General features: G+C 53.7%; 1 protein-coding gene across 5 annotated transcripts in view; it reads left to right on the forward strand.

Moving 5' to 3' along the window:
* Positions 1-218: 218 nt before the first annotated feature.
* The window catches only part of LOC110353623 (protein CEPU-1), a 327,673-nt gene continuing 315,436 nt past the window's right edge, over positions 219-12,455 (forward strand). The window contains exons 1-2 of one of the 5 annotated variants that reach the window (XM_038167580.2): positions 219-338; positions 2,248-2,324. In XM_038167580.2, coding sequence (XP_038023508.1) covers positions 2,270-2,324 — 55 coding nt within the window. In that variant the 5' untranslated portion in view covers positions 219-338; positions 2,248-2,269. Of the gene's footprint in view, positions 339-478; positions 601-1,214; positions 1,292-2,247; positions 2,325-9,752; positions 9,971-12,455 lie in introns of those variants that run through there. The other 4 variants (XM_038167579.2, XM_072027628.1, XM_072027627.1 and 1 more) reach the window with 4 other exon arrangements.

Consider the following 12,455-nt stretch of genomic DNA (forward strand, 5'->3'; position numbering starts at 1 on the left):
CCAACACAGGCCAGGAGCGTTGCTCTTGTTGGGTACAACCTGGGCGCTTTGCCCCAAATCAGGTGTGGGTTGGTTCCCCAGGTGGCCTCAGGAGATCCAGGTGGGGACAATATGCCTGCAGCTGCTTCCTGGACAGACCAAGCTCAATAATTTTTGGCTTCACAAGTAGGAGTGACTGAGGGAGAAAATACCACACAGTTATGCCTGGGTTAGTGCCTGCAAGGTCCTGCAGTCAGCGGGGAAAGGAGCAGAGGAAACCCGTGTCTGCAGCCTGGTGGAACAGGAACCAGGGCAAAGCAGGGGCTGGCTGCTCTGTGCAGGCTGCTGCTCCCTAACAGGTGAAAAACCTGATGAATTTATCAATAACCACAAACCACATGAGCCTGATGAGGCTCGCTGTGGGGCTGTGCAGAGGGATTAGGCCTGCCCTGCCTGAGGGGGTGAGCTGCCTCCCAGGTGCTAGGGCTTGGTGGGGCTCCTCCTCCTGCAGGAAAGGGTTAGGCCAGGCCCAGAGCTCTCTGTGAGGAGCTGGGGCCACAGAGGAGGAAAATTAAGTTAATTCTTGCTGTCCCAGGCTGTGCTGAGGAGCTCTGTCGGTGGGTGAGTTGTCTGCTTTATTTTGCTGTCTGGAGACCTGGCAAAATAGGAGAGGGGTTTTAGGCCCCAGCTCCCATCCCCATGGCAGCTTGCTTTGGACAGGGTCTGTGAGTGGGGTGTCTGGGGAGTGTAAGGAGAAGCTGGAAAGGAAGAGAGAGGTTGGTGTGGGAGATCCGATAATAGGCAAATGCTTTTTGCTGCCACCCCCTTCCCCTGCTACATTTGGGGTAAAAATCTGCCCCTCTTTTGTGGGGTGACTCTGCAGGGCACAAAGGCATTTTGCAGGATAAATGCCAGTAAATTGCTGCTTTGGGGACAAAATCAGAGGTTGTATGCTTGTGTTACCTCTGTCTATGTGCACGGCAAGCCTTCCCCAGTGCAAATGAACCTGTATCCCCTGAAATGGTGGGGAAGGGGCTGTGCTGTGCCCTGTGACCCTTCCCACCTCTTGTAGAAGAAAAGAAAAAGCCTTCCAGGTGGAAATATTTGGTTGCACTCATTTAGTTTTAAAACATTAAGGGAGGTGAAAACAAAGCAAAAATAAAGGAACAAAATAACCCCCTCCAAACTTACACTTGTAGCAGCTGGTGCAAAAAAGCCTAGTCCCTGCTGGGGCTGGAGAAGCTTTGGAGATGCAGGCACGGAGCTGGCTGTGCTCTGACCTTTCTTTCAAGCAAGCAAATCTGGGAAACAGGTGATTAGAAAAAGCACCTTGTCCTGTTATCCTGCAGCCCTCCAGCATGGAGTATTTTGAGGCCAAGAGCCCCTGGTGTGGGGCTGGGTGCTGCATGGAGCCAGAAGTGTGATTACCCCAGCTCCTGCTGCTCCTTGCAAGATGTGCTCCTTCCCCAGGCTGGAGAGCCCAGCTGATGTATTTATGCACTTTCCCCTCTCTGTGTTTAAACAGCACCTTGGAAAATGCAGTAAAAGAAGCCACAACTCTTCTCAGTGTCCTCCAGGGGTTTTAATTTATTTTTATTGTGTTGGATGCTTGCCTTTTTGTATTTTTTTTTTAGTTTGTTTTTGTTTTCCCCTGGTGCTGGAAGCTGGCCTTACTGCAGAGCAGAGGTGGTGCAGTGAAACAGAGGCCACTGAATTGCGGAGTGCTAATAGGTATGATAAGTCAAGATAGGACAGAGGGCTGTGGCACGGATGCCAATGAGTTGTGGAATTACTTTAGATTTGTGTTTAACAGTGAGTCTGTATTTTTCCCTATAGTTTTCCTGGTTTGGGGTTTTTCTCCGTTCACAGGGGCACAGCGTGAATTCTCCTGTCTGTCTCCTGCAGAGCTGGGCATTCCCCTGCATCCTTGTGTACAGGTGCTGGTGAGGGCTCAGGATGCTCGGTGCTTTTAGTCTTGAGGCTGATGTTACCAAAATCCCCCCAAAATATTGCTGTGGAGTTCATAGAATTGCAGAATATCCTGAATTGGAGGGGACCATCGAGTCCAGCTCCTGCCAGTTGCATTTTCCAGCTCAGGATCAGAGCATGCAGCAGGGAAAGTTTCTATGCATCGAATGACTTTGGGCATTTTGGCATGTGCACAAAAAGTGTTGGAAGTTGCTTAATGTGTTCCCCAGTAACTACAGGAGCAAGTGATGGTCAGAGCCTGTGCACCTCATGTGAACAAGCATCTTCTCTCTGTTGCAGGCTGGGCCGTGCTGACACGCCGATGCTCCTGGCTGTGCTGGAGTGCTGCATCTCCACGAGGAGAAGACATCTCCAAGGTAAGGCAGGCTTATTGCTGATTACAAGATTACACGCGTCTGGAGGGCGCAAATCTGTTCTCCAAACTTTCAAGGTGGTTTGTGCTGTGTCTGTGAGGTGCAAGATTGCTCGCACAGTGAGTTTTTTGGAGCGCGGTTTTATCTGACTGGCATTAGGTAACCCTGCTTAATCCAGAACTGGAAGCTTCAGAAAGTGATTTTGCAAACCCAGAGACATTTCAAGCTTATGAGGCTTTTGACCTGCCTCATTTATGCTCGCCTCTTGCATTGCGAAGGCTTAGAAATGTGAATAATGTGAAATACAGTGTGAAATCTTTTGAGATATCTAAACCATGTGCATACACGTAGGAGCTTCCACCTTCCTTAAAACTTCATCTCTCCTTCCTCAGCCCTGTGGCTGATTAGTTTGTACTGCGGCAGATAGGGGAGAAGGGATAGGAGCTGGTGAGGGATGTGGACTTGTGCTCCCCGCCTCGTTTCCCCTCCCTGTGGCATCCTGTCCTGCTTTCTTTCCTCTTTGTGCTCCACCAGGATCCGTGCACAATGTCCTCATTAAATCCTGGCTCGGAGGTGGCGGTGGTGGGGATGGTGGAATGACCTCCAGCAGGCCGGGGGCCGCGTGGTTCTGAAGCGTATGCATTTTTTTGATCCTTTCTTTTTCCTGTCCTATTTTGCAAAGCTCAGAGCTGTCAGAAAACGTCCATTAGGTTGAAAATGTGCTATTCCTTCCTAAAAGTAGACTCCCAGAGTCTACCTGCTCTTCATATGTGGTTGTGCACTCTTCCTGCTATTCTTCCTAGACAACCCTTTGCTGCTGCAAGGTTGGAGCCTGTTGGCCATGCTCAGTCTCCCTCCTGCTCTTTCTCCTGTGCTGCACAGTAATTTCTAATTTCATGTGGCTTTTGCTCTTCTCAAAGAAAGAAGAAAGCCGAGCGTATGCCAGGCACTGTTTGAGGCTTGCGGAGTGCTGGGTGGGCTGTGTGTCATCTTTCCAAGGATATTGGTGCAAAAAAAAAAACACAACACACAACCACACGAATCCTCAAAGCTTTTGAAAGTTGCAGGTGATCAAAAAGAGTGTCCCTGGGGTTGCTGGCTGGTAGCAGCTGGGTGCTCTGGTCTGGTGCTGCTGTCCCACAGTGAGATCTGGGGGCTGCAGGAGCCCCTTCCTGATGCTGCTGCAGCTGAAATGTGAGAAAGGAAGAGAGAAACAGCAAGGAAAGGCACAAGGAGGGGAATGAAACAGAGGGGATGGGCAAGGCAGCTTGAGCAATCTTAATGATCCCAGGCTTTTCCAATCATTCAGCACTGCTGTGTATTTGCCACCTAATTTCTTCCCAAACTGAAAATAAAGCGCTGTTTAATAAACACCACTCGGCATTTCATTTTGCTGAATGTTCTGGTAGCAACTGCTAATTATTCCAATGATTTCCCCCCACTGTAATTATTCAGAACCGGCTATTCACGGATCCCTCCATTGACTTATATCTATACACGCGCGCCCTGAAATATGTATATATTTTTGGTGTCCTATTGAAAATTCAATAGGATCCAATTTCAGTTGCTATTGCCTTCCCCCTGTGTCTCCCCTCTCCAATTTGCTGATGCTCCAGCTGCACGGTGGAGAAGAAAGGAGGCAGCGTCTAGCGCAGACGTAAACAGCGCCGTCCAACTGAAACGGGGAGAGAAAAATTACTTCCTTGTACTACCATGCTCTTGACAAGAGCTGGCTCTTTCTTTTTTCTTTTCCTTCCTTTTTTTTTTTCCTACCACGTTCAATTTTCTGGCTGTGCCGGGCAGGTTACAGAACTAATCTTGAACGTGCTTTGAGCCTGCTGAATAATACCACCGGCCTGCGCAGGCTTGGATGGAGGGGAGAAGGAGCAGGCAGGGAATTAAATCGGTCTGGGGGGGCACGGCAAGTGGGAGAAGCTCAAATCTCAAATGTGGATTTCCAAAAGTGATGGGTTATTTGGGAAAAGGACTCTTGCTCCTTGTAGGGCTGGATTAGCTGGGTTTCTCCTTTCCCAACTGGAGAGGGAATGGGTTTGGAGGTGTGCTGGCTCTTGAAGGCACAAGAGGTGCTGGGTGTGCTTGGGCACTGCATTCCAGGTGGGGTCTCTGTGATACAGGGTCTCTTACGGCATGGCCCTTCCAGAATGGGGAATATCGGTCAATAAATAACAGATCACACGACCTGGGAGCACAGCAACCAGGGGCTGTGAGATGAGGCCACCTGGGGCTCCAAGGGGGCTGCAGGCTCCTTTATTTCCCAAACAAGCCCTGGCAGCTGGCTGAGTCTCTGTCTTTTCTCTCCAATTCCCCGAGAGGGCTCAAGCAGGGAAAAAAAAAAAAAAATAGAAAGGAACATAGTGATGTGCTGGGGCTGTGTCACCCTCAAGCCCAAAGCACGCACAAGGTAGCAAACATCCTCTATCTCCTCAAGCCATCTGTTTGCAGAGTCTTTGCCCATGCAACAGTGCCTCTTCCCCGGGTGGGCTTGTTGCCTCCTTGTAATCCGTGGGTAAACACACATCTCATCAGCCGGGAAGCACGGAGACGAGGTGCTGAGCTGCGATAAGAGCCCGGCTGGGACAGGGACTGGTGGCAGCACGTGCTCCGGCAGGTGGGCACTGGAAAAATGTCCCTGTGAAATGTTTGGAGTGAGGAGGAATCCGGTTGGTGTGGGGAAAGGAGCAAATTGAGGGGATGGTGGCACTGACCCAGCAGAGGAAGGTGCCCATCGGAGCAGGGTGGGCTGTAGGGCTTGCAGGGGCACGAGGCTGGCATGCACGGTGCATTGCAGGCTTCTGCTGCGAGCAGTCCTGGCTGGAGGCCCCCATTTTGGGAAGGTGTTGGGGGCGTTTGGAGCTGGGTGCTGATCTGGTGCCCTTTAGTAAGTGGCATTACCCTGTTTAATGTACTCAGCGCTAATCTCTTTCTAAACAGAAGCAATCTTGCTGAGTTCAGCACTGGAGGAGCAATAACCAATGAAGGAGATGAGGTTAAGAAAACTCGCAAGAATCAAATGTGCTGGAAAAGGCTGGGGAAGTGCCAGGGGCACTGCAGTAAATGACCTCCCAGGGAATCGAGAACAAATAAAATCCATGCCCTGTCTCTCTTCTCCGAGGCGCCTTACGGCAGTGCCTTCGCCCTCCCCTCTCCGGAGTGCCCACAGACGCTGCTTTCAGGGTTATTTTTGCACTGGAGTGCAACAAATGCTCTGTGTGGCGAGCGATGCGATGGGGCTGAGATGAGGAATCCGCGTCGCTGCATTCAGAAAAACCAACCTCTTGAGCTCGAGGAGAGCTGCTTCAGCTGGCAGTAGCGTTAGGTGCTTTACGCTGTCTGGAACAGCCTGGAGAGGGCAAACAAAGCCTCTGTGCCGTGGCTCTTGTTTCCCGAGGCTCTCTGCATGCAGGGCTGCTGGTGATGGCGTTGTTCCAGGAGCAGAGTCGCGTCCCACCACCCTTACTCCATGGTGTGGGTTGCTCCTTGTTTTGCCCAAACTCCATCAGGCTGTGATGGAAATGGGGTGCAGCACCCCGAGTGAATAGGCAGTCCTGGCCAGAGCTCAGTGAGGGTGCAGGGAAGTCTTTGGGCCAGATTGCTGTAGAGCTGTTCCCAAATGCAAAGTGGGAATTTAGCCCAAAAGTAGGATTTTAGCCCAAAATGGGGCAGAGGTGGTCGGGCTGATAGGGTTTGATTGGGGGTGGTGAATGCTGAATGCCCCGTGTCCTGGAGCTGTGGGGGCTCTTCCCCATGGGCAGTGGGGAGATGTCCTTCACGGAGCCTGGGCACCCCAAAATGTCTCAGAAGCGGCCGCTGCCTTTGATCCCTACCCCTAGCGCCGTGCAGGCTCGGAGGCTGCGAGGATGACTTGGCAGTGATATATTTACTACAATTACCATCTCTCTTCCCAGAGGAGGAAAAAATAGATGAATAATATGTTTTGAAGGTGTCATGGAGCGAAAGCAAGAGAGGAGCTTGAGCCTGAACTTATGAATAACTTATAGGCTTCCTCCCTTCATGCAGTCACTCCATTTGGGCTTATCTTTCTTGCCCGTAGGAGGTGTAATTAAAGGAGCAAAGCCGAGCATCCACACGCACGGCGACTGCCTGTGGTACTCGTCTGTCTGGCTCCGTGCGTCCTGTGCGTGCAAGGGCACGGGGGTGCCAAAGTGCCTTTGAGTAGGCTGGCAGATGCTTTGAGCCGAAGCTTTATGACTTTTTCCCCCAAGATCTGTATCCCTTGTTAAGAAAAAGGGGTGTTTGGTGCATTGCTGGCTGGTCCCAGAGCTGTCGTGATGCTTTGCAGAAGTGTTCCCCGAGCACACCCCTTGTGCCGGTGAAGGAGGAAGCAGAAGTGACCTGGGCTGGGGGATGTGGCACGAGGAAGCAGGGAGGTCCTGAACCCCCCGTGTAGGGGTTGGGTGATTTGTGTTCATTTTTGGCACCGCTGGAAATTCCCCTTCTGACCTCAGGTGGTGACTTAGCCTCCTGAAGCTTTACTTCTTGCTGTAAAATGAGGAGTAATTTGCTCTTGTCTCAACACCGTTCTCTGCTTGCTCTGTTTTGACTCTCAGAGCTCAAGGGAGGGTCTGTTTTTCACCGGGTGTACACACAGAGTCTAACACAATGGAACGGGGATCTTATCAAAGGCTTGTGAATGCTATTGTAATGCATACAGTAATTATAGGTATGTATATGTGGGGATGATGAAAAAAATCCAATGAAACATGGCATTTCCCTCTGGAAAAATGTTAGCGAAATAAAACCACGCCTGGGAGTCTGTCAGTTCCAGCAAAAAATGTCTATTAAAAATTATGCAGTGCTGCTCAGCAAGGTCATGACGTTCCTTTTAGAGCCAGTTAGAGGTTTCATTTCAAAACAGCATGTCACTTTTTTTTTTTTCCCTGCAGACTTTTGGGTAAGGTGTTGTACTTTGGTCTTCAGATCAGGGGGAGAGGGAGGGATCTCATCTAAAACTTTGTGGAAATTTTTGCCGAAAAGGGGCCTTCCCCCCCTCTCTCTGCGGCTCGGTGTGCATGCAGGTACAGCATTTAACACCTCGTATACGTGTGATTTCCAATGAATAACTTCTTCCCCCCGTCCCCCTATCTCGGGAGTGCAGCCCTGCTATCTGTATGTTGCTATCAGCCCGGCACATAGATATGTATGAGGGTAATGGATATTAGGCATTTATTGCAAGGCATTCTGTTGAACATCACCTGCTGTTCAACATGAAAAGTTGATGTTCCACAAAGCCACAAGCCGAAGGCTCCTTAAGAGCTGTTCCGGTGCATCGGGTAAATATACGTGCTCTGAACGAGTGCTGTGTGAATTAATAATGCATAGAACAAATCCGTAGGAAGAGCAGCTACTGCACAGGGCCTGCTTATAAACTGCTCTCTCTGCTTAAGCAAATAGACGGGGAAGTTTTGTTTTTTAAAGGATAATGTGTAGGTAATAAACCAAACTAACCTAATGGACCGTTTCCAGCCACGGGAGCTGGCTCGGCAGTCGGGGTCAGGTTCAGAAGCGCTGGGGAGGGCGGTGGCGGCTGCTTGGTGCTCTGTGGGGTTGCAGGGAACTTGGTGGGGAAGATGCAGAGAGGGTGAGATGATGTTTTGGGAAGAGGAACCCTTACACCTCGCCAAAAGGGCCCCAAATGGGGCAACTTGAGGCGACCGAAGCATTGTGTTGCTTAGGGCTGGAGGGGTGGCTTGAGCCTTGCCTGTATAAGGTGGAGAGGTCTGATGTCAAAAAAAACTTCCCTAAAAATACCCTGTAGTGCAAACCTGGGTCACTAACAGTCCTGTCCCCTTCCCTTTGCCACCCGAGGAGCTGGGAGGCTGTGACCGTGAGATGCTGGTGGAGAGCCCTGCACCCCCTCGAGGTGTGCAGCTTAACCCAAGCCATGGGGAGGGTGGGGAATGAGGCTGGGGACACTGCACCGAGCTCCCTGCTCTCTTTGGGATTGCCGTGGTCAGAAGGGACAGCAGGGGAGGGTCTGGCACCTCTTGCTTGTCGCCTTCCCCCAGCAGAGCTGCTGGCCCCGGTCCGCCTCGGCAGATCTCGCTGGGCGGCGGCGATAGGGAGGGAAGAGAGAAACGCAGCTGGATTTTCCCAGAGTTTGCAGCCAAATCTTCTGAATTGCAAAGTGAACAGCTCAGATTTTGGAAGGCTCTGAGGAGGAGTAAAATGTAAAAAGCCAAGATTTTTTTTTTTTTGCTTTGTCATTTTTCTGCCTATAACGTTGTTTTACGGGGCCGTGAGTCACTTCGTGCAACGAAATGAGCCATCCTTACCACTAATGAAAATAATGAATATTTAACATGACACTTATTTGGGTTTCATCAGGTGGGATTCTCGGGGTTTGGTGCTTCTGGTATGCTGCGTGCTGGACAAATGCTGGGGAAAAAAAAAAAGATTTTGGTCTTGGGGGCCTTATGTGTGTGGTTGTGTTGGGTTGTGAAGGGTTGGATGGTTGGGATGGGATGGGTTGGGGGTGGGTGGGGGGGGGGTTGATTTGGGGGTAGTGGAGGGATGGGATGGGAGAGTTTGATTTAGGGGTGATGGAGAGATGGGGTGGTTTGATTTGGGGGTGGTAGAGGGATGGGGTGGGAGGGTTTGATTTGGGGGTGGTAGAGGGATGGGGTGGGGATGGGATGGGAGGGTTTGATTTGGGGATGATGGAGGGATGGGATGGGAGAGTTGGGGGTGGTGGAGGGATGTTGTGGGATGGGATGGGAGGGTTTGATTTGGGGGTGATGGATGGGTTGGGGTGATTTTGGTTGGGTTGTCTGGACCCGGCCAGGATGGTTTGGACAGCAGGAGGGTTATTTTGTGAAACAGCCTGCGGATATTGGAGGCAAACACAGCAATGGGTTCCCGAGGACACCCATGTGAGCAGCACCCCACGGCTGACCCCCACACAGCCTTCCTCCCGCGAGGAAGAGGAGGAGGAGGAGGGCTCCGCGCCTTGGCACCCCTCCTCCTCCCACCCTTCCCCTACCCACCCGGGGGGCTGCTGCGCGGCGAGAACCACCCCGTGGCCGTACCCCTACCCCCGGGGGTGGGTCGGGGGCTGCGGGACGGGTGCGGGAGCGGTGCGGGAGCGCTGCGGGGCGGCCCCGGCGGCGGCCCCGGAGCCAATGAGCGCGGTGCGGGGCGGGCGCTGCCGGAGCGGCGGCTGCGGTGCGGTGCGGGCCGGAGCGGCGGGCACGCAGCGCCTGTCCCTCGCACCTTGCCGCCCCTTCCGACCCCCCTTTCCCTCTTTTTTTCCCCCCCCCTTTTTTTTATTTTTTCTTTTTTTCCCTCCCCCCACCCCGCGGCGCGGATTTTATTTTTTTTCCCGATTTTTTTTTTTTTTAATTTTTTTAATTCCCCCACCCCCCCCCCCCTTTCCCCTCCCTCTCCCCCATCCCCTTTTCCTTCCCCTCTCCCCTTTCCCCCCCGACCTTCCCCGAAATCTGCGCTCCGCTCTGGGAAACGCTGGATTTGTAAACCTCTCCCCGGCAGGCAGTGAGTGGGGAAGGAGGGGGGAGAAACGCAGCCGGCGGTGAACATGGCCCAGGCGAAAATGCAGCACCCCGTCTCTTGGGTGATCTTCGCCGGGATGGCCGCACTCCTCCTCTCCCAAGGTAGGGCTGGGCGGGGATGCTGCGGGGGGTGCAGCTCCGAGGAGCCGGGGGGGACCCCGCGACCCCCCGGCAGGATCGGGTGGAAAGGCTGGGGGAGGGTGAGAAGCCCCCCAAAATAAGGGGGGGGTCCCCAGCCCGCTGCTAAGTTGCAGGGGTGCGGATGCGGGGCTGCGGTGCGGTGGCATCACCCTCTCCATGCCCCCCTCGGGGTGTGCTGGGAACTTCTCGAGCACCCCCCCCCTTAATTTGTGCTTAATTTGTGTTTTATTTCATTTTTGGGTGGTGCCAAATGACTCTGCCATCTCCGGCAGCTCAACTTAGTTCCTGCAGGAGCGATGCATCCAACAGGCTGGGGGGTAAAAAGGGGGGGGTCGGGGCCCCTCTGTGCTGCCCCCCCTTTGCTGTGCAGGACCCGCTTGCAAGGTCGTCCCAAAAACTCGGTGCAGCCCCGATTCCTGCCTGCCCTGCCCCGGGCTGGGGAGTTGGGGAATTCGGTGTCTGGCGTGTCCCGGGCGAGCTCTGCTGGTCCCCTTCACCCCTTGGGGATGATGCTAAAGGGAGCTTTCAAAAAAAAAAAAAAAGATAAAACAATGAAAAAAAATATGTTAATATTAAAAAAGCGAGGGGGGAAGGAGGAGACGTGAGCTGGCCCCAGCTGGCCGGCAGTGCTGAGCCTGTCAGCTTGCGTTAGTCTCCTCGCAGCCATCTGGAGGGGCTGTGGGAGCGGGGTTACCCCCGGGGGGGTTGGATGGGGCCGCATCCTGCACCGGGCTGTCTGCAGGGCTGGGGGCTGGAAGGGGAAAAGCAGCCGGGGCTGCACGCCTGGTGCTGGGAATGGATGGTCCCGGGGTGCTGGCTGCCCTGGGGGACGTTTGCAGGGTGCAGGCAGCCCTGGAGGGGTGTGGGGGGTGTGGGGTCAGCCTGTGCTGCTCCTTTTGTATGAGGAGGGGGGATTGTAGCAGGGGCCAGCCCCCTCTGTGCTGCCCTGCAGCCTGCTGAGGGTCGGGGATGGGGTTTAGGCACCCGCATGCCCACAGCAGCCCTGCCTGGTCCCCCTCCATCAGCTCCTCTGCTGCGGGGTCCCAGTGGGGCGTGCGGCCCCCATCCACGCGGGGCTGGGGGCTGCTGTAACCCCCCCACGGCTTGGGGGGAGATGGGCAGCAGCAGCCCCGCGCTCAAACTTCTCTCTCCTGGGCAGGCTGGGCCCGCTCTTGCGGAGAGCCACCCGTGCCATATCGACCGGCGCGGGCTGCTTAGCATGCACAGCACACGCCGAGGCATTTCTCCTCTTCGCCTTCCTCCCGCTCGCCCTCCTCGAGCTCCCTCCTGCTCCGAGGGTTGCGGCTTCCTTCTCGCGCTGCTGGGCACGGCGCCCCGCTCCCAGGGGGTTCCTGGGGCTGGGAGCCCTGCTCCCCGCTGCTGCCACCTCCGAGCCCAGGTGGTGAGGAGCTGGGGCTCCCCCGGAGGGGTGGCCATCGGTCCTTCCCCCCCCCTGCTTTCCCTTGAGCAGAATCCGTGCCTTTTGATGCTTTCTTTTGGCTTCCTTGCAGTCTTATTCTCTGCCTCTGCTCATCTCTCACGCTTCTTCCCTCTGCTTCCATCAAAGCCTGCAGATCAAAAAGTTGATTTTTTTTTTTTTCTCCTTGATTTTTATTCCCCTCAGCAGCAGCAGAGCAGTTGGGGGTGTGGGGGGGGGATGAACGGGCTGCCTCCCCAGGCAAACGTGCTCCGTGCCCCCCTGCGCCCAGCCGTGCCGCGCAGCAGCGATGTGGGTGCCACAAGTCCCTGAGTCACTGCTGGGGTGGGGAGAAGCTGGGAGCTGCGAGCCCTGGGGGGGGCCAGGGCAGAACTGGGGGGTGATGGGGAAAACACTGCACAGGGCAGCCCTCAGAAGGGTGAAGTTTGGGTCTTTTTGGGGTAGGGAGGCATTGGGAATCTTGGCTTGTCAACGCTGCGTGGTTAGGGGGAAGGAGTCCCCCCCTGGGAGGACTTCTTGCGTAACTGTGTGTAAAGGAATCATTTGAAGAAAACAAACTTCCCAGCCCAAATAATTGTGCTTTTTAGCAAAAAACTTTCAAAGCATGGTTTGAGAAACCAGGGGCTGTTCAACCCCAAAGGTAATGCATAGGATGGAGTCCTATATGAGAGCGCTGCCGAAGATGAAAGCAGCTGGGTGCTGCTGCTTCGGGAGCCCTTCTGCCAGCCGCAGATCAGCTTGCATTTTTTAACTTTTCTGTCTGGCTGCGTATACAAAAGTGGAACTGTTTTGTGTTGGAAAATGTGAAAATTATCGTTATGCAGGGGAAAAAAACCCTGTTTTGCACAAATCTACTCCAAACAGCTCAAGAGATCTGTGCTGCCCTCTGCAGCAGTTTATCAATACTCCAGGTCATTTACCTTTTTACAGCCAAACAAACAATAAGGAGAGTGGTTGGTGAGGGTGCTTGAGAGTAGAGAGGAGCGTGAAGTGGGGTAATTCATAGGT

This window comes from Anas platyrhynchos, chromosome 25, assembly GCF_047663525.1.
Source record: "Anas platyrhynchos isolate ZD024472 breed Pekin duck chromosome 25, IASCAAS_PekinDuck_T2T, whole genome shotgun sequence".
In the NCBI taxonomy this organism is placed as follows: Eukaryota; Metazoa; Chordata; class Aves; order Anseriformes; family Anatidae; genus Anas; species Anas platyrhynchos.